The following is a 22,129-nucleotide window of genomic DNA, read 5'->3' as shown; positions in this document are numbered from 1 at the left end:
AAAACATGTTGAAATGATTGTAATGATAGGTGTTGAATGAAGTCCTGTGGAATTGTTTTATTCTAATTTGTTGCTCGTATCACAGCAGAATTTAAACGTTAATGAGCCAATATGAGCAGGCGAGAGTGAAATAACCAAATGTGGAACTTTTCTTCACTTTTCTTCTTTGACAGAACACTTCAAAAAATACAATTATATACAGGTTAATATGAAACATTGGTTTAATGAAGTCTACTCTATGACGACCGTAGATCATTATGCTGCATTTTGAAATTCTTGAATTGCAATATTGAACTATGTTAAAAAATTAAGGCAACTTACATCCGTGTTGTTTGCATCTGCCACTTTACATAGTTCAAGATTGTGAGCAAAACAATTTTTTTAATTTGTGCCAAAATTGCTATATATGCTACTGGATCCTACTTATGTCACGGTTTAAGAAAATCAAAGAGCTTGCTGTGCAGTGGCCGAGTGGTTAAGGCACAGCACATGTATGTTGGGCTTCAAGTGCAGTGAGTTTGAGTCCTGAGTCCTCTCCTGATCAATAAAGCCTAAAAAAATAAAAAGAAGACCTGGACTGAAGGAGCAATTGTGTCTTGTCTACAGTTGAATATTCTAAGATTAATCACCAATTAATGATTAAATGAGAAGGGGCAACAATCGTAATATGGTTATATAACTATAAAAGATCTCCTTTAAAATACATATTTAAGCTAAGCCGGCAATCGTGCCACAAAAAAGGAAAACATTCAAAATGGCCGCCAAATGTGACAAACGAAATGGAGTAGTCGGAATTTCAAAAGAACTTTATTTCTGACACAAGAATTATTCCAAAAAGTGCTTCTGATCTAGTCCTGGTCTAATTCTTGTCTTTAGTACTCATTTGGTTACAGATATAAGACCTGGAAACCTCTCACTCTCCGCTGTGGTTCTGGGCCGCTCGGTTTGGTCCTCTCTGGATCCTGATCCAGTCCAACAACCTGCCCAAATCAAATGAGTAACTCAGTAATTAGAAAACTTAGCCTAACCCTGGGGTAAGTTGTGTATGTGTGTATATACATATATATACACACACACACATACGCACAAGCACGCACGCACACACACACACACACACACACACACACACACACACACATACACTTTTAGATTTAGACGTTAACTTATAGGAAGTTTGAAAAACACTCTCTGTAGAAGATCTCTTATAAACAAAAACTCCTATAGACAAAACCTCCCATTTCCCAACAAGGGATGGAGGAGGAAAATAATAAAGATAAAAATAAATAAATAAATACCATTGCATGTGATCACGACAGTAATTACACATGAATTGCACATCCTGAAGGATCCCTCAAAGGGTACAGTCCTATCCAAGTATTGGCCAATAATAACCTGTCGTTCCACAACATGGAACCTCATGTCAGGCATCATTGCGGCTAAGATAAGTGGGCACATGGATCAATACATGAGCAAATATAGGACATCGGCAAAGACACAGGAGCCAAACACCAACTCCTGGTTGACAGAACAATCGCTTAAGAATGCAGAACCCGACATACCAATCTCTGTACTGCCTGGATTGATTGCAAGAAAGCATACAACTCAATGCCTGTGAATACACATGGATCACTGAATGACAATCAGACTCTAAGAGCCTTCATAGCAAGCCTGATGTGGAAAACCACCCTTGAGACCAATGGTAAACCATTTGCACAAGTGTCCATCAAATGTGGCATATACCAAGGAGACGCCCTGTCTCCACTGCTGTACTGTAGAAGTTTGAAGTCTGAAGATGCAAAAGCTTCTCACCATGCATGGAAGGTTCCACACCAAATTCAGGACCCTAGACTGTACACTAGCCATAAGGAAGGAGGCCTCTGACTCGTGAGTGTAAGAGCCACTATCCAGAATGAAACCCCCAAGATCTACAAGTACATTAAGGACAACAACAGATGATGTGCTCAGTGAATGTCTTAGGCAATGGGGAAGTGCGGATTTGGTGTAGGAGGAGGGACTATCATCGGATCTACCACCGTAACATAACTGAAGAGGCTGATATGAAGAAATCCTACCAATGGCTGGAGCGGGCTGGTCTGAAGGACAGCACAGAGGCCCTGATCATGGTAGTACAGGAGCAGGCCCTGAACACCAGTGCAATAGAGGCCCAGATCTACCACACCAGACAAGACCCAAGGTGTAGGCTGTGCAAAGAGGCCCCTGAGACAATCCCGCACATAACTGCAGGTGCAAGATGCTGGCAGGGACAGCATACATGGAGCGCCATAACCAGGAGGCTGGCATAGTGTACAGAAACATCTGAGCAGAGTACGGGCTGGAGACCCCAAGGACAAAGTGGGAAACACCTCCAAAGGTGGTGGAGAACGACCGAGCCAAGATACAGATTCCAGATACAGACAGACCCAATGGTAATGGCCAACCAACCAGACATTGTGGATGTTGGATAAACAGCAGAGGAAAGCCTTTGTGGTTGATGTGGTGATACCAAGTGACGGCAATATCAGAAAAAGGAACACAAGAAATTGGAGAAATGCCAAGGGCTCAGAAGAACTGGAGAAGACGAGGAAGGTGAAGGTGAAAGTGGTGCCCGTGATCATCAGACATCTCAGTCCAGAGAAAAGTCCAGTGCTAGGAACAGCAAAGATACTGCAAGCTCCCAGGACCCGAGCTTAGAAAAAACGGACGAGAAGGATTTTATTTATTTTTTTTCAAATAAAAAAGCAATAATACAATTATAGTTCAGATACTGGCCTAATTTATAATAATATAGGAAGTTGATCCGCCAAGAACAAGAAAATTATGGAAAATTACATTGAATTATTACCTTTATAGTTTTTACATGTCTTTAGTTGAAAATTCGTATTCTGGGGGAACATATTTATAATAAAAATAAAACATATTATATTTATTGTGTCTGTATAAAAGTACATATATGTTTTGTTAATTTTAGTGCAAAGGTCAGCTTTAATCGTGTAAGTTGACCCCAAAAAAATTTGCTCACAGAACCCTTCTATCCCTAATGCAAAGAAGTGGCTCAACTTACTGCCATAAATAACAGCAGGTGCCACATTAGATACCACGTTCCTGCTGTCTGTGTGTGACATGCCCTTCCCTCTCATCCTGACCTGTTGTGGTGGTGGTACACTCCTCCTCCTCTTCCTCATTAACTGGTCTTGGTTCTGGCCAGTTTTCTGTGGGACTAAGGCTCTGATACCCTCTCGTATCCAGCCGATGTACTTGGAGACCTGGGTGTAGACGCCGTACTTTCCACGGCGCGCGCAGCCCTCGCCCCAGGAGACGATGCCCGTGATGAAGTAGGTATCTTTGAAGCGTGTGACGTGGGGCCCGCCAGAGTCTCCTTGGCACGCGTCCTTCCCGCCCGTCTCGTACCCGGCGCAGAACATCCTCCCCGAGATCCGGAACTGTGTGGACTCCATGCAGCGTGCCCTCTCCACGTACGGCATGGCCAGCCTCTGCAGGATCGACGAGGGCCGCGAGAACTCACCCAGACGCCCAAAACCTGAGACAAGACCATCACCCTGCCGCATCAGAACCTGGACAGGATGAGACCGGGGTGAGACCAGGTTGAGACCAGGGTGAGACCACACAAGTGGCCACTTCGAAGCAGAGCCACCAATTCAAAAACGTGTTAATATCATTTCAAACGCTGTAAGTTGCTGTCCAAGCGGCCTAATGCCCAGCAACATACGCTCCGCTGTTTGCACTTTGATCACTGGCACCCTCGGCTCTGCACCGCAATCTGGGTTACTCCTGGCGTGTACGATCGTTCGGTTAATTATCCTGGTAAGCAATCTAATTATATTTCATTCATAAGTCGTTACACGCGCCCTACAAAATAGTTTGGTCGGAATCGCTAGCGCTAGCGCGCACTAAGTAGCGTGATATTCGACTGTTCTTTCACCTGTGCATAAATTGCTAGTTCCTAAACATTTTTCTATTAACGGCCCGGTTTTATGTGTGAATGAGAGAGTGCATGGTTTATGATCTGCTTTTAGAATATTGGTAATCAAAATGTGTCTTATTTAATATCTTTCAAAATAAATAATGTAATTTTCATACTTCCTGTCTCTGACCAGTCAGTCCTTTTACTTTGGTGCCCCAATTATAGTTCAAGAGAATTCAAGAGAGAGACTGCGGTCTGCTGCGCAACCTGTGACTCTTTTTTACATATGTCGTGGGGCTGTTCGAAAATTGCCCCTGAGCGTCATAGAAAAGCAACGGGAAACTATGGGAAAAGCCAGAAAAACCTTTCTGAAATGGCCCATTTCTTCATCGGCCATTTCAGGGTAGTAGTTACGCCACGGGGCTACGCTGTTTACGCTGGAGACACAGACATGTGCGCGTGGCGTAGGCGGAAGTGCCACACGCCTTGTTTTCTGTGTTTACGTCTCAAAACTGCTTCTACAGACGTCTGTACAAAAGGTACGTCCAAAATGATTCAGAATGAGCTCCTCGGCTATTTGTTGGCTGTGAATAAAAACAATATTCGTGTTGAAGTGAAAGCGGCTGATTTCAAATCAATCCATGTGATGTGTCAAAGAGGAGTGGTTTTTTTTAGTTTATGACCTGGATAAGGCTAACGCTAAGCATTACGTATCGCTTAACTTCTATTCATACAAATATGCTTTTGTTATTAGAAAACCAATGAAAGAAAGCTATAAATGACATGTCTTTAAGAACAACTTTACATACAACAATAATGTCTGTCATGATTAAATATAAAAATGTAAAATGTTACACATGTAGTTCAAGGTAACTAATGCCACTTAGAAGCCGTTTTATGAAACAGGCTCTTTACAGTCTGATATTTTATAAAGTGTAAAATGTAATTTTATGTCAAAATATTTTATTATTTTTACAAATTCTTTGTATTATCTTTACCAAAAGAGGAAATAAAGTGTGTTCACTTAATTAATTCAGTTGCAAATGTGTGTTTAAAATATATATTCATACAGTCAAAGTAAAATATTCAATTTTGGACATTTAAAAAAATGTCGAATAGCCCCCCCAATATTTTGCATCACCAGCCGCCACTGAGTTGCAACATCGTGCGTGTGGGTGTGAATGAGTACACTTAGATTTGTAGCAAATGAATTGCTTTTGTACATTTAACTTATGAGTCTAATTGACACATTGGACTAGAGTCACTAGACCGTTAATTAAAGGCCGTGGCTGCAGAGCTGCGGCGCGGTCACATAGCCCAGCAGTTTCAGAAACCGCGGCACTGCCGTATAGCCTCATGGCTAACCCTAACCCTAACCCTGACCCTAACCTTAACCTTAACCCTAACCTTAACCCTAACCCTAACCCTAACCCTAACCCTGACCCTGACCCTGACCCTGACCCTGACCCTGACCCTGACCCTGACCCTGACCCTGACCCTGACCCTGACCCCGACCCCGACCCTGACCCTAAAACGGCGCGGTCAAATAGCGCAGCAGTTTCAGGAGCTGCGGCACAAAATAACATGGCAGTTTTGGCCGCGCGCCGCGGCTCTGTAGACACTCAATGTAGACATTTAACCTAAATTAAAACAAAGGGAACAAACATTTAGCCTTCTTGTTTATAATTTCACTTCCTGATCCACAACTGTTACTTAGCAACCGGATTGTAAACAAGGGCCAAAGTCCAATTAAATCATACTCTATATACGATTTGACAAATAATTATTATATTATATATTATTTTATTATTTAAACTGTCCTAAAGCTGTGTAAGTTGCAGGCATTCAAACATTTTTTCTCAGCATTTTTGATGGAATGGTGCTGTTTGTCTTTTGTTCATCTCAGTTCACCAAACCGGGGTGGCGTTTTCTAAGTCGGTGACCTTGTGGGTCCAGTGGTCAAATTCTACTCTTCTAATTCCTACAGATACCACATTAGTAAGAATTTAGGTCAGTATTAACATTACTCGTCTTCTGGTTCAGTCCAGTTGAAGTCCTGGCCATGTTCCGTCTTGGTAACATCCCTACTCCTGGTGTCACAGACTAGCTTTAGACCGTTTTTAAATTCCCTTTAATGTTACCTTTCCCTTTGGGAATTATTAAAAGTAATTCTGATTCTGCTTTAGGATGGCTTTAGCCTTGCTCTTATCCTGCCGTAGTTTTGCTTTAAAGTAGACCTGCTTTAGTCCTGCTTTAGGGCCAACTTTAGTACTGCTTCACATCTGCTTTAGTCTTGCTTCAGTCCTGGTTTATTCATGTCCTGCATTTGATTTGCAGACTTGCTTTAGCTCTTGTCCGCTCCCGGTCCAGTCCTTAGTACCTTCTCGGCGAAGTCCCTCGTGGGCAGACAGACGGGGAGGATGTATCTGGAGAAGGTCACAGGTGTCCTCAGTTTGATCAAGGCAATGTCATTGTGGTATGTGTCAGGTCTGTATTTCTGATGCAGCAGAACTTTCTCCACCTGGTGCATCGCCTCGTTCCCATGCTTCACCTGTGTGTCGAACTCACCTGAGGACAACACCACCCAGATGTATGAAAATGTTGAATTTGAACAACATCAAGTTAAAATACCATGATCATGGAAGCACTCCAGTTAAGATCTAATAGATGCATAGTAGATTATTTTTACTTTTGGTGATAAATTTGTTTTAAGTAATCTCAACAAAAGAATCTCCATACGAGCCACTTTACACCGTTTTCCAACGTGGCACTTAAGTTTTAAATCACAGTGGTTATCACATCTAAGTGCCTCGCTCAAGGAGAAGATAATGAGGTCCCCAAAAATAGCCTGACAACTAATTGCTGACAGCAGAAGCCCTCCCATGACTCGCATAACGCGCAGTGCACATGTAGGGCTCCGACGGGCACCAGCTTGACCAGGTATTTCAGATTGATTGACAGAAAAGGCCAGTTGTTCAGCAGCTGCACTGTTCATTTTACAATTAAAGGGGTAGGCCTACTTTGTCTTTAAATGTTTATAATTTAAAACTAGGACTGTGACATCGCCTCTCTTTTTCCAAAGCGGGTTTGAGATGCGCACGGGCAGCTCCATTGTACAAGCCACAGTTCAAACAGACTGAGACAGATCAGGGGCACAGCTGGGAGGATTTTGGAATCCACATACGTATTCTACAATCCACAAGAAGCAAAACAGAATTAAAATGGTTCTAGAAGTTAACTAGAAACAGTGAAAAAGAACGAATGAAACAAGCGGTGCTTCGAGCTAGCGTGGCTAACATAAGGATCTGAATCAACAATCGAAAGCTTCAATAGTTTACAGCCTGTAATGTTTCCTAGAGCCTTGATCTGTTTTGCAGAAGAGCAGGAGAGGCCTGGAGCAGGGGCGGAGCAAGAAAGATTTAGGGACTGTGGAGGGTCCTCATAATAAACAGTAATGTTGCCGATAACGTTACATCTAAAATGCACCAGAATACAGTGCATTGTATGATCCCTGACCCTATTTAGGATTGTCATTTAAACAATATATAAAATTAAATAGCCAAAATATGTTTAAAATGTATTGAAATTAATTATTTCTGCCTTTTGATCGATATGTAAGTGTAAATGCATATGAATATGCGATACAGTGGAAAATAAATTTAATTCAATTCATGTCAATTGATGACAAAGCTAGAGGGATTCCGTTTTAGAACTCGGCTCTACTGCTTGTAATTTTTAAGTTTTTCTTTTCTTCATAAACTTCAACTGCTGTAAAACTATGATACATTTACCACAGGTTTCTAAGTCATCATTTGAAAAAACAGGAGAGTCTGTCATATAGACTTAAGATAGCAATACCCTATTCAGATATTTTGCTATATCCATGGAGCTTACCCAGGACCACATAGATGTGTCGTGATTGGTTCATGCAGTGGGCGGCAGTCAGAACAATGTAGGCATTCAAAATTGTTCCCCCACAAAAGCCTCTGTGGTCCTCGTTCAGCAGCAGGGCCTGGAACATAACAGAACCAGACTGAGCAGGCCGAGCCAACTGTTTAGACCGGATTAGGCCTGGTTTAGTCTTAATTAGACCCGGGGATGGACTGGGTTTTGTCCCCGAAGTCAAGTTCTATAAGTTCTGGGTCAATTCTCTTTATTTTTGTAGCACCCAAAACAGCAGGGTTTTAAAAGATTGAGAAAATGAATGAGAAATGTAACAATGAAGCAGTCATTACTAGGGCTGCAACAATTTATCTGAATAATCTTGACTATCAAAATAATCATAGTCTTTTGATTCAGTGTCAAAAGTATTCACACCCCTGGAACTTTTCCACATTTTGTCACCTCCCGACCACAAACTTGTTATAGGCATTTTTGGTGAAAGAGCAACACAAAGTGGCACACAATTTTGTGGAAGGAAAATTATACAAGATTTCCAGATTTTTTGTTAATAAAAAACTGAAATGTGCACCGTGCAAAAGCATTCTTTGCAATTACAGCTGAAAGCCTTTTGGGTATATGATTCTGCAAGCTTTGCTCACCTATAGACTGACATGTTTGTCCATTTTTCTTTGCAAACCAGCTCAAGCTCAGTCAGATTTGAAGGAGAGCATTTGTGAACATTAGTTTTCAAATCTTGCTCCAGGTTCTCGAATGGATTTAGGCCTGAACTTTGGCTGGGCCATTCTAACACATGAATATGTTTAGTTTTAATCCATTCCAATGTAGCTCTGGCTTTATGTTTAGGGTCATTGTCCTGCTGAAGGTGAACCTCTGCCCCAGTCTCAAGTCTTTTACAGATGCCAACAGGTTTTCTTTCAATATTTCCCTGTATTTGACTCATCCACCGTCCCATAAACTCAGCTTCCCTGTCCCAACTGAAGATAAGCAGCTCCACAGCTCCACAACGGCAAAAGGGACTTCTTATGGATGTTTTTCTTTCTTTTCTTTTTTCTTGTTTTGATATAATGCAAACAAAATCAAATGAACGAACAAAACAAGGAAATAAATGTAAGTTCAAAGTAAAAGTCAGTTTAGATTGTTTTGATGTTTTGAGTATTTTTGTCTTTGGATGATTTTTCGTATTAGTCATCTCTCAAAGTGTTTGTCTCCTTGTTTTATGGGAGTTTTGTGGGAGATTTTTAGAGCAAACTAGGTAGACAAACGAAGTAGACATGCGACTTGATCACTCAATGGCTTTCTTCTTGCCACTCATCCATAAAGGCCAGATTACCCACCTAAGATGTGGATCTCTGCAGCTCCTCCAGAGTTACCATGGGCCACTTGGATGCATCTCTGATCTGTGCTCTCCTTGTTCAGTCTGTAAGTTTTGATTGGTTTGTAGTTATTCCATACTCTGCTCTTCTCCATCTGAGATGGCCAAAGCTTGGGGAATGTTTTTTATAAGTTAAGCCTGCTTTAAACTTCTCCACAACTTTATCCCTGACCTGTCTGGGGTGTTCCTTGGACTTCATGAAGCTGTTTTTTCACAAAAAATCTTCTGCGACCTTCACAGTACATCTGCATTTATACCCAATTCGACTCTATTGAATCACTAGGTCAACATTCAATCTTTCAGCAATATTCAGGACACAAGAAAAAATGTGGAAATGGTGTATGTAAGTTTGTGGTCGTGGAAAAGCTCCAAGGGAATGAACACTGTTATTGGTATTGTTATTGCACTACACATACTCTAAAAAACTATTATAAGACTGTGGGATTATTGAAACAGAATGTAAATACAAATAAACAATTTGGGATTTTCCTCAATAATACATTTTATTGAAAAATATTTATCTAAAAGCCTTCAGTCACCATATTTCAACCTTTATTTGGTTAAGAATGTCTTTATTTAGTCTCATTGTACAATAGAAATAATAGTTTTACAAGTTAACATCTAAAATAATCATTAGTTGCATCCCTTATTGGTCAATAAAAGAGAGTTTACTACCTGCCAGGGACACTCTCCAGGGGGACAATCCTCTCCGTTGACGATCCGAGTCCATGAGGCCATCTGAGACGTGATCAACTCCTCCTGGACCAGGTCTAGATTCAGGTCTGGATTCTCTGGGCCAAAGTCTAGACCCAGGCCTAGGTTTAGACTAGGGTCCAAGGGGAGCTGCTCTTGGTGGGACTGCGAGGGGACCATGGAGGAGTTCTCGGCCGAGTCCAGGACGTGGATTGGACTGTGGACTGTGCTGGTTTTGTAGGAGTCCGGTTGAGTCTCGTTGAACCAGGTCTCGTCCAGGGTTTGTGTTTGATTCAGGTTCAGGCTCTGGTTCCGGTCATACCTGAAGACAGTCCTGGTCTTGTCCGAGATGATGACTCCACATTTGAAAGTGTCTGGACTCAAAGTCGAGAGGTTATAGAAGTGCATATGACTTTTGGTGTTTTTGCAAACAAAATATATATAAACCCCTTAATCTGAGGAGCCACCCAGTTCACACAGCAACAGTGGCTGAAAGTGGGTGTAACTGGCTATAAAATGTATAATATAAATATAAAATAATATGCACGTCTCTCAGTTAATTATACCAAAGTTGGCTGTGGCATGTAAATGTGCATCAAATGGGAACAAAAAAAAAACTGAATGAGAAAAACAATTCTTCCAGTGCAAAAACCCTTTTGTTTAGTTGGGTAATACCATTGTTACATTTTAATCATAATTTCTTTTGAGCTACTGCTCTCAAGTATTTTCTTGCATGGCTCAATCGTGTTTGCCTTTGTCCGAGAATGACTGAAGCTTATTTACCAACAATGTCCGTGTTGGAAAGGTTCATGGTTTGACTGAAAAGTACCTTCCACAGAGCAGGGACTAAAAAGTTCTCAAAGTCTAGTCCCAGTCCTTAGTTCTTACTGTTAGTGAACGTGCATCATGCACTTATACTAGAACTCCAGTCCAGGACTGAGATCTCAGTGTGAACTGAGATCCCAGTCCAGACCCTGAAGGACCTGGGCGACTGACCGTGGGAGTCACATGACTGCTGGTCAGCTGACAGGAAGTATCCGTCTGCACACGAGCATTTGGCGCTGCCGCGTTCCACCTCACAAAAGTGATCACATCCACCATTTTGGTTCTCACACAGCTCTGGGATCACTGCAAAAGACATCCGAAATTAGTCCTGGATTAGACTTGGTTTAGTGTTGGTTTAAACCAGGTTTAGACCTGGTTTGGTACTCGTTTTGTCCTGGTTTAGTTCTGTACCTATCTCACAGCTGGCTCCTTGGAATCCAGTTTTGCAGAAGCAATCGAAGCCTCCAACGGTATCTTTGCACACACCCTGATGCAGGCATGGACTGGACTCACAGGCGTCTCCATCTGGACCAGACCCAGATCATTAACAGACCCAGATCATACCCACACCAGAACCAGACTTTTCAAATAAAAGTGAGTCTTACCAACATATTTGGCCCAAAACACATCCTGAAACAAAAACACTGTTTGTTAGAGAATTTATTTTCTTCCAATTGTGCCACACAGTGGAGACACTGGGTTCGGTATTTCAAGGTGCCAGGTCTAAACCTGGTCTAAACTAGGTCTGGACCGGACTCGTAGCTAGACTCACAGTCTTCTGGACATCTTCAAAGATCTCCCGGGCCTCCTCGTAGTCACAGCGTTCCTCCACACACTCTCGCTCCATATTTCCTTTCTTCATCTCCTCCAGGAACGAATTTGCTCTCCTGTTCCGGACCAAGACCTGCTGGGCCTGCTGTTGAGACACAAAGACTGGCCCTAAACCCAGACCTGGCCCGGGACCTGGGGAAGATCAGGAGAAGAACCAGAATCACAACAGCATTCAAAACAATGTATACCAGGAAAGGTACCTAACTAGGACTGAGACTAAACCAGGACTAAATCAGAACTAAACTAGGGCAAACCTGGGCTAAACTGGGAGGGACAAAAAGGACTTATGCAGGATTAAACATGGACTAAATTATCACAAAACTGGGACTAAACCAGGACTATACAAAAACAAGACAAGACCCGGAAAAAACAATGCATAACCTGCACTGAAAACAGGACTAAACCAGGACTTGACTCACGTAACTTCAAACCAATCAATAAACGAAAGTCTAGACAAAAAACAAAGCTCTGGGTCTGGACTTGGTCTGAAGAACCAACAAACTGTGTAAACTGGGTCTAAACCAGGTCCAGTCTGGCTCATGTCCAGTTATAATCCAGGTCTTACCGTGAGTCCAGACCAGGTCTAGGAGCAGCAGAAGCCCGTAGATCCACAGCATGATTTTCAATTTCTCCTCACCCTCGTCTCCTCTTTTTCCTTGTGTCCTAACTCCTTGTCTCCTCCACAGCTTCCTATTTCCTTGTGTTGGAGTGGCAGCACAGGGCTTTGTCCCAGAGTTCACTGACCCAGACCAGGTCCTGAAAATAGGTCCAGGTATGAAATAGGTTTAAATTAGGTCTAAACAGGACTAAGTCAGGTTTAAAACAAGACTGAACCAGGTCTAGAAGAAGTCTAAAACAGCTCCAAAACGGATCTAAAACAGGACCATACCATGTCTAAAAAAGGACTGAACCAGGTCTTAAACCGGATCAAACCAGGCCTGAGGATGTGTCTGAGGATGTGTTCCTACTTGTTCTTGTTTTATTTATTTATATTTATTTATTTGGTTCGTGTTTGAGCCCAGTTTCAGTCCTTATGTAGACTGGTTTGGTCTTGTTCTAATTCTGGTATATTCCTGGTCTAGTCCAGGCTTTGTCCAAGTTATGATGTGTTTAAGTGTGAACGCACTTTATAAGGAGACATTACAACAAGTAGGTCTAAACCAAGACCAAACAAGGTCTAAACCACATCTAAAACAAGACTAATCTAGTTCTAAACCACATCTAAAATAGGTCTGAAAATAGGTCTTAAACAGGACTATAAAGAGGCCTAAATTGGATTGGGGTAAAACCAGAAACTGAACCAGCTCAAAATAGACTGAACCCCAGGACTTGTCATAATTAAGTTTTCTCCAATAATACCCAGGTTTTACCCCAAATGCCCTCCCCGCCCTGAAACAGTGATGCCCCCATTGTGTTTGGCCCTCTTGTTGACACATTAGATCAGGACACTCGTCTTTATTAATGATACAACAGTGAAAAGAATAACACAGGTTAAGAAAGTCCTGGTCTTGGTCCTGAGACGTGTCTTATCCTGGTCCTAAATGTGCCTCTGCTCCAGCCCTGCAACGGTGGGGCCTTGGTCCTGGTTCAGACCCTGGTCTTGCAGGGTCTTGTGGATCCAGTCAATGAAGTAGGCCACGTTGGTGTAGACGCCGTAGAAGCCTGGCTCAGCACAGCCCCGCCCCCAGCCCGCCACACCCAACAGAAAGTGAGTAGAGCCAAACTCTGTGATCAAAGGGCTGCCGTCGTCTCCGCGGCAACTGTCCTGGCGCCCACTCATGTACCCGGCGCAGATCATGTGATCTGTCAGGTTCAACCCAGACTTTTGGGCGCACAAGGAGTGCTGTGGAGTACATATAGATATATGATTGTTAATTATCCCACAGTGGCACTATGGAGACAAGATAAATATACAGGATTGTTTATTATTGATTTAGCACTAACACAGTGAACCCATTAGGGGCAATGTATGAGCACAGGGAGCTGATTAACACTGATAAACAACACAAAATAGGCCCTTGTCACAATAGCCTTCTGGTTGCCATAAAATCTTCACCTCTCTCTCACACTAGAGAGTTATAGATAATCACTAGCAGCATGTTAAGACTTTTAAAATATTCTATTTTGCTTAATATTTCTATGGTGACAAAGCTTGTAGCAGTGCACTGCATCCAGTGTGTTTCATCTGTTTACTGACAAAACTCCACTTCACCCAAAAGCAATGACAAAACAAGAGGATGTACGGGGCAGTTGAGTACGAGGCACGGCCATTCGATTCCATTTGCAACTTTAATTAATGAATATTTTCATTCAACGTTAAGTACTTTGTAGCATTTGTACTATAGTACCTGTATGATTGGCACCTCCATCTTCCTCATGTGCGTCCCTCCAGGTGCACTCTGGGAGTTGTAGTTCTTGTTTCCTCCGCTGGTCCTTTGGCCCCAACCTAAGACCGTGTGATACCGGATCTGGACCAGCTCTCTCTCAGTCAGGTCCATATTCGGGAGACAGACTGGGACCACGTCTCGGCTCAGAATCAGGACTTGGTCTAACCGAACCAGAGCCAGGTCCCTCTGCCCAGTGACCCAGCTGTACTCAGGAGCTAGGACCACTGACTGGACTGAGACCCTCTGCTCAGAACCCATCCAGGACTCCAGGTCCAGAACCCCTAAAAGAAAACAATATCACAGGGCAGATGGAGTTGATCCTCTGCTTGTGTTTAGAGGCAGGTGTGACGTGTGTGAGCCAGGGGTCTCTTAGCGATGTGTGTATGGGCATGTTACCTGCGACCACAGACAGGTTCTGCGAGGGCAGGTTCACCACACAGTGAGCTGCGGTCAGGACCCAGTCCGGTCTGATTAGGACCCCTCCACAGTGAGGCGTTCGGTTCAGCTCCACTAGCACCTGGCACAAAGGGGGCAGGGGCAGTTTCAGAGGGCGGGGTCAGGGTAGTTTATATATAAATTTGGCCTAATTACACACCTGCCAGGGACACTCCCCTCTGGGACACTGGTTGGACCCAACAAGTCTGGTTTGAGTTCCCAGAGTCTGGTTTAGTCCAGGGTCTGAGACCAGCTGCCCACACGGGAACTCCACTGAAACAGATGACAATAAATGTTCAGATCCTGGTCAAGACCTGTTTAGATTCTCCTCTAAACCTCCCAGTCTAGACATAGTTCCGGCCCGAGTCTCACCCTGAGCCATACAGCTGCGGTCGTCCTCTCCAAGTCTGTATCCATCAGAACAGGAGCAGCGGCGTCGGGCCCCGGAGCCATCACAGAAGTGCTCACAGCGTCCATTTTGGTATAGGCACTTCAGAGAGTCCTCAAAAACTGAAGGACAAATATTTAAATAATTAATTCAGAAACAAAATAACATACAGAACAGGCAGCGGTTAGAGGTTAGCGTTTAGCGCCTCCCAAGGAGATCGGGGGTTCGATTTCCGGGCCAGACAAACATCACATGATCTCTCCGGGTGGAGTCTGCATGTTCTCCCCGTGTTACCGTGGGTTCTCTCCGGGTTCTCCGGCTCCTCCCACCGTCCAAAGACATGCATGTGTTAGGCAAAATTGGCAACTCTAAATTGGCCCTAGTGAATGAATGTGAGAGTGAATGTTTGTCTGTGTGTCCATGTGTTGACCCTGCAACGAGCAGAACCCTGTCCAGGGTGAACCCCGCCTAAGGCTCAAAGTCACTGGGACCTAACGGGAAACAGGGGGTAGAAAATGACTGAATGATTGAATGTATAAATATAAAATAATATACAGGCACTTCAGAGAGTCCTAAGACTAAAGGAGACATTTTTAAATTAAATCAGTACGAAAATAAATCCAGTCCTTTCTACAAACTCAATAGATAGATGCAAATGTTACAAAACAAATAGTCTACAGAAGATGCACTACAGGAGATGTATTTAAATGTGAATGAAAATAAAAAAAACTTTCCTGCCAAGACAAGAAGCAAAAATATGCTTGTATTTGTATATAATGGTGTAAACCATCCAAGTTTTACTAATTTCACTCTTTGTGAGTGTGTTCCATGAATTTTGTTTTTAACAGCTTTAACATTTGCGCCCAGTAGAGGCTCTGCTCACAACGCATCTTGTGAAAAACACACGTAAAAAAAACAAAAAACGTGGTAAAATATTATTGAAATGTGTAGTTTTTAAAGCTATAATATATTGCAAAAGGTACTGGAATAAAAAATGTGTCCAGTTTTTCAGCTAACTTACTTACATTGTGGTTGAGGTCATGATACAACGAGAATTTGTTTTTGTTTTTTTAAATATGCATAAAATCATGTAACAATCAGAGAAACCGTGCTACTATGTGGAAATTAGTATTTATTTACAGAAACATGATTATAAAAAGGGTATTACACTTCCATACCATGTGCATTTATTGTGCCACATGTTGGGCACTCTGTAAGAACCTGCAGGCTTCTCTGATGCATTTAATTGTAGTTTGATTGATTTAAAAGGAATCTGATCATTTTTTATTCAACCAAGATTACTCTACTGATGCAGGTCGGTTTTTCGTTTGACCTGATTCAACTCGGGACTCTTACGATGTGAGGCTGGAGGCGATGGATCCACAAGTTTAAGACATGCGGAAACAAAAGGACTGATAGGGGTTAACATTTAACATTTTGGTGGTGATACTTGTATGTATGTTTAGAAAATGCTGGCTTTGTTACATTTTCTTACTACTAATCTGTGATCCCAATACATTAATTCCTCCTTTAGAACTTAGATTCTTGGGCATGTGTATAATTCAGATTGCAGTATTTCACTTGATACTGGTTACAATATTATAGTAGGTTCTGGTACCAGTCTGGCAGTGGCGTCCCTCGAAGCCCTCAGGACACAGGCAGGAGTAGGATGTTCCCGTGGGTTGACAGGTGCCATGGTTTTGACAGGGGTTTATGGCACAGGGGTCAGCTCCTGAAACAGAAACTCTCATTTTATACAGCACTTTGAGCTAAAAGACTCTTTACACTCACTGCATCATTCATTCCCTGGCAAGTGTCTTGCCTAAGGACACAATGAGAGATTGCCACCTGTGCCTAAGACACCGCGCCCCAAAGACCTCAACAGCTTCAGGCCAGTGGCTCTCACGTCCCACCTGATGAAGACACTGGAGCGGCTAGTCCTGGACCACCTCCGCTCCACCGTGAGCTCAGCCATGGACCCGCTGCAGTTTGCATATCTGTCTGGCATCGGAGTGGAGGACGCCGTCATCTCCCTGCTGCACCGCTCTCTCTCTCACCTGGAAAAGCCTGGCAGCTCTGTGAGGATTCTGTTCTTCGATCTTTCCAGCGCCTTCAACACCATCCAGCCGCTGCTCCTGAGGGACAAGCTGGAGACGGCTGGTGTGGAGTATGACCTGGCAGAGTGGATCCTGGACTACCTCACAGACCGACCCCAGTTTGTGAGAGCCCGGAACTGTGTGTCTGACACTTGGACCTGCAGTGTGGGGGCGCCCCAGGGCACTGTCCTCGCGCCCTTTCTCTTCACCCTTTACACTGCAGACTTCAGACATGACACGGACAGCTGTGTCCTGCAGAAGTTCTCTGATGACTCTGCCATCATCGGACTCATCACGGACGACGATGACGCGGAGTACAGAGGACTGGAGCAGGACTTTGTGGACTGGTGTCAGCGGAACCACCTCCTCATCAACGCGGGGAAGACCAAGGAGATGGTGGTGGATTTCCGCAGACGCCACCCCACTGCCCCCTCACCAGTGAACATCCAGGGACGGGACATTGAGAGAGTGGACTCATACAAGTACCTGGGTGTTCATCTGAACCACAAACTGGACTGGACTCATAACACAGACGCACTGTACAGGAAGAGCCAGAGTCGGCTCTACCTCCTGAGGAGACTCAGGTCTTTTGGAGTGACAGGGCCGCTCCTGAAGACCTTCTACGACTCTGTGGTGGCATCGGCCCTCCTGTATGGTGTGGTCTGCTGGAGCAGCAGCATCACAGAGAGGGAGAGGAAGAGGCTGGACAGAGTCATCAAGAAGTCCAGCTCCGTCCTGGGCTGTGCTCTGGACTCGGTGCAGGAGGTGGGGGACAGAAGGGTCCTGGCTAGATTCACATCTATGCTGGACCATGAGTGTCACCCCCTGCAGGACACTCTCTCCGCTCTGGAGAGCAGCTTCAGTGAGAGACTGATCCACCCTCGATGTGTGAAGGAAAGGTTCCGTAGGTCTTTCCTTCCTGCTGCTGTCAGACTTTATAACAAAAACTGTTAGTACTGAACACTCGCAATACTGACCTAACCTAATACTGATGTGCAATTCTGTCATATGTGCAATTACTGTGAAATTCATGTGCAATCTATGTGCTGTCGTGACACATATTCATGTGCAATTACTGTCGGGATCACATGCAATGGTATTTATTTATTTATTTGTCTATGGGAGTTTTTATTTATTTATAGGAGATCTTCTACTGAAAATGTTTTTCAGACTTCCTATAAGTGATCTGTTCTTCTGTATCTACCTCTGTATCTACCTGCGTTGCACCAATGAAATTTCCCCATGTGGGACAATAAAGGAATATCTTATCTTGCCCCCATGTTGCCTTTGGTATTCCAGCGGTCTAGCCCTGCTTGGCTTTAGAAGTCAGACCAGTGGCCTCATTTATAAAGCTTACTTGCGCACTCCGCAGTTTGTAGGCTGCCCTCGGCGCCATTTGTGGTATTTAAAGATTTTGCATATCCCACGCAAACTGAGAGACTCAGTTCCGCGCAAAGTCTTTAGACATGGGGGGGACACAAGGGAGAAAGTTTTTTTATAAGGAAATAGGAAATCGTCAGAAAATTAGCACAGAATATGTGCAGTCCGGGCAAACATCTCTGCTTATAAACTCGACTTGTGATCCATAAACGAGGATGGATGATCCTAAAGTGCACACCCCCAGACTGCTGCGATGACCCACATTAAGGCCAAGTCATACTTCATAAGCAAGAAGTTTGTTCGTGCACCTCGGGCTGTAAGAACAACATGACATCATGATGTCATGTTGTTCTCACAGCTGGTTCAGACACACCAGACACATCGGCTGAGCAGAAATTTGTTCGGCAGGGCTGTCCTTCAACTAGGTTATGATTGGCTAAACCAGTGGTTTTCTCCACTTTTTATTCTCAAAACTGTTAATGACTGATGAGACCAGCCACAGCTCCATGGACGTGTGCTCGCTCTCGCTCTGCGGGTGAGTTTATGTTTGGAACCAGAGCACCTGCCTTCAAATGTACAGGCATCTAACTCAAGCGGCCAGAGCAAATTTGGATGCGGCGTGTGTAGCGGCGCTGCGTGTGAGGAAAAAAATAACCACATAAAATGTGATTGTATTCATTATTCTACAACTTATAATTTGTGTTTAATATTATAGATTATTTATGCCTGTGAAAGTCCATATGGAATAGTAGACTCCAGTGCACTGAGTATGGAAGTTTAGTTATACAATTCTGGCCGTTCACAGAATGCAAAGGCCTTGCTTTACTCCACCTCATATTTTGGAATACTGTATCGTAATCACGCCTCTTGTTCAGAATTTCACCCCCTGTGCTGTCATCAACTGCAAGATGTGACGAAATGAGCTCCGCTGTGCCCACGTTAACGCCATCTCCGGGGGCAAAATATTTGAAATGTGACATAAAATGCAAATTAATTCATAGCTTCTGTAACTGTTTACAAACACAGTCAGGTTTGGTGAAATTAAGAATACAATGTTATTTTAGGAGAAACTTGTTATTTGTGTATTACTATGAATTATAGCCATAATTTTAAAAATGTAATATGCTTTTTAAAATGGTTTACAGAATGTCAAAATATTAACTATTACTCTATTGATGGAAGAAAATAATTGATAGCTACAGCCCTGGTTTCATTTGTCTTTGGAGTTTGGATCGATTCAAATGATCCAACCCGACCCCGACATATATCCCAGTGTCCGAACTTGACCCAGACCCAGCGTTCTGCTCATTATTAAAGGGCCCCCTGTTTAAATAAATTAAATGCCTGTGCCAGATCCAGGCACGCGTACTCACAGAAGTAACCAAACACCAACACCACTCTCAGTTTATTGGCAGAATAAAAGCGCCTGACAGAGCTTCATATGATACATGTCTTTTGTTTTTTGTTGTTCCTGCACTTGTCTCTGCAGCAAAAGCATTTGTCCCGCTGCTGCTGATCCATCCATATCTCCTGCTGCTTCCGCTCTGTCAGGAAGTGTCACTCACGCGTGCTCACTGCCCCCTCTTTTTACCTCAGCGTGCACGTATTAATGTGCGTGAACATGGTCATGGTCAAACCTAAAGCACATCTCATTCAAACAGAAAAGTCTCAAGCGCAAGAACAATATCTGCAAAAATACTGCCTGCATAGTATTACGTGTAGACGATTTAAACACACTTCTCTTATACTCTTACTACAATTCTGTTACAATCACTTTAATTCTGTATTTGTCATAAAACCCTAGATGTGACTGCTGCTGCGTGCACGTCTGCCCCTCCCTCTCTGTCCCACGTGTCTCGGTCTAACCCACAGATTATTAGCTCATGTTTATGTAAATCTCATTCATAAGTCACTTTGCATGGTCCTTTAATTGTGTTTCGGTGGAGAAGCCGTGACGGGATGTGGGTTCACGTACGCAGAATCCAACTGCAGGTGGAATCTATAAACACAATGTTTGCGGTGGACAGCACACAATGTGTTTTATAAATCAGGAGTTTGTCCGATTTTGGTCCTTTTTAAATCATGTTTATTTTGTTCTGTTGCTGAGGCCTCAGCAATTCTCAGTTTAAATGTAGTTTTATCCGAGTTGGACTATGTCACTGTTTATTCAAAGAAAGAGAAACAAAAAATATTGTTTTAGCTCATGATCATCAGAGTTAGACGTCTTGTATCTGAAGTCAAATTACAGTTTAAGTATGGTTATTATAGAAACTTCAGTACTTGTGCTTGGATCCCTGTTGTCAGCGCTGTTTAATTCTCTTCACATTTTGCCCTGCTTTTGACCTTTTCTGGCCCCTGTGTGACCCCCCCTCGGACCCCTACTGTGTCGGCGGCTCTGATTGGACGGTTTTGGGGTTCAAGTTAAAGCAAAAGCAGATGTTTGTGAAGCGAGTGTTGAAATACTCACGAATGTAAGTCTTCCAGAACTCCCTCTGAAACCACAAGAAACAACAAGACCTGGTTTAGATATGGTTTAATCCTGGTCCAATCCTGGTTTAATCCTGACTTGTCTTGTCCTGTATGTATATTGTGCATGTATTGCAGGATAGGGTTGTTCTTACGGTCTTGGTTTCATCCTCAAACACCTCCCTCGCCTCCTCGTAGTCGCAGATCTCCTCCACACATTCTCTTTCCAGGTTCCCCTGCTTCAGCTCCTCCAGGAACCCGCTGTTGGCCCGTCTGGACCGGACCAGAACCAAGTGGGCCTCAGAAGGGTTCACAAACACTGGGATGGACCACAGACCGGGGTTAGACCGGGTCTATCTAGTCCTGGTTTAATCCTTCTTTCGTTTGATTAATCCCAAGCAAATCAAAATTGCAATTTAAATGGGCACACAACCAATTGAAAAGACAAGAATACAATATCATACCTCTGCAAACAACAAAACATTAGTATATACAAAAGCTTTAACCGTTTAGTTAGACCAATAAAAACATGTTCTGAAACGCATGAGTTTAAAGTTCAGATTTCAGCCTTTCAGATGATTAAGCATCTGAAAAAGTCTTTGAAAAACATCTGAACTGTGACTGAATCTGTAAAAATAAAGCACAAACATAATTGCTTGTCAGATTAGCATTGATTTTAGATGTTTTTCCTGATCTAATCTTTCTTGGTAAGTTCCAGTTTAGTACATGATTTGTCTTTCACAACTTAAAACAGGAATAAAAGAGTTACATGTGTTTAATATAAGGACTGACCTGCAGCGCTGGAGAAAGATCCCAGAGAGACTAAGACAAGAACCAGGACCGTACAGATCCTCGCAGGAGACATGTTGAATCTCTGAGTCCTCCTGGGTCTAACTCTGAGTCCAGGAGTTGGGACCTCTGCGTCAGCCAATCAGGTGAGAGAGTGTCGGGTCAATGGTCCAATCAGAGGCCAGGCTGGTCAAACACACTCTGACCCTGTTTTTGGTTAAGGTTTTTAGTTTTTACACAAATGATAATTTCCACTGCATGTTAAATGTGTTATACTTTATTGCGTGAATTGCAAAACATGAATTAAGCTAAGTTTCTGTGATTTTGTGATCATTTAAGGGGAGCGTGTATGTTTGACAGACCTTATGTGAGAACCACGCTGAGGGAACATTGTTTGTCTAGTAAAGGAGTTAAATTATGGAATAGTTGTTGCGACGAATTAAAAAATGCCACTTCTTTATTTCTGTTTAAAACTAACTTTAAGAAAATAATCATAGAAAAATATTCAGCAGAATAAAAATGCATGTTTGTTGTTGTGAAACTTGGAATGCTTGTGGAGGATACTTGTGAGCAGACTGTCCCGTGTCATGCAGTTTTGTTTTGTCGATGAACTGTCCACCAATGAGTTTGAGAGAAGGGTCG

At 43.1% G+C, this 22,129-nt stretch overlaps 1 protein-coding gene across 1 annotated transcript; it reads right to left on the bottom strand.

The window, feature by feature from the left end:
* Positions 1-879: 879 nt before the first annotated feature.
* LOC140363226 (uncharacterized) lies at positions 880-21,625 on the bottom strand. Its single transcript, XM_072449672.1, has 20 exons — positions 21,491-21,625; positions 20,854-21,017; positions 20,700-20,724; positions 16,375-16,488; positions 14,741-14,878; positions 14,529-14,641; positions 14,330-14,450; positions 13,895-14,214; positions 13,087-13,389; positions 12,917-12,969; positions 12,112-12,302; positions 11,488-11,678; positions 11,321-11,345; positions 11,127-11,240; positions 10,887-11,018; positions 9,873-10,264; positions 7,817-7,934; positions 6,303-6,490; positions 3,144-3,572; positions 880-980 (listed from the first exon to the last, which is right to left on the bottom strand). The coding sequence occupies exons 1-20, from the start codon at positions 21,561-21,563 to the stop codon at positions 888-890; spliced, it is 3,297 nt and encodes a 1,098-aa protein (XP_072305773.1). The 5' UTR covers positions 21,564-21,625; the 3' UTR covers positions 880-887.
* Positions 21,626-22,129: the final 504 nt, after the last annotated feature.

This window comes from Eucyclogobius newberryi, unplaced genomic scaffold (genome assembly GCF_026437365.1).
Source record: "Eucyclogobius newberryi isolate DKJ021-1_F unplaced genomic scaffold, fEucNew1.0.hap1 SCAF_1, whole genome shotgun sequence".
Taxonomy (NCBI): Eukaryota; Metazoa; Chordata; class Actinopteri; order Gobiiformes; family Gobiidae; genus Eucyclogobius; species Eucyclogobius newberryi.
The sequence above is the reverse complement of the archived record's forward strand: the minus strand, read 5'-3'. Positions and strand labels throughout refer to the sequence as shown.

What these genes read in the sequence shown, in the direction of transcription:
- LOC140363226 (XM_072449672.1), bottom strand. Translation starts at nt 21,563, where the DNA reads ATGTCTCCTGCGAGGATCTGTACGGTCCTGGTTCTTGTCTTAGTCTCT. An exon ending in AGACCTGGTCTGGACTCACG is followed by an intron (nt 11,679 to 12,111) that starts GTAAGACCTGGA and finishes GATCTTCCCCAG; the next exon opens with GTCCCGGGCCAGGTCTGGGT. An exon ending in CTGGAGAGTGTCCCTGGCAG is followed by an intron (nt 7,935 to 9,872) that starts GTAGTAAACTCT and finishes GTTATGTTCCAG; the next exon opens with GCCCTGCTGCTGAACGAGGA.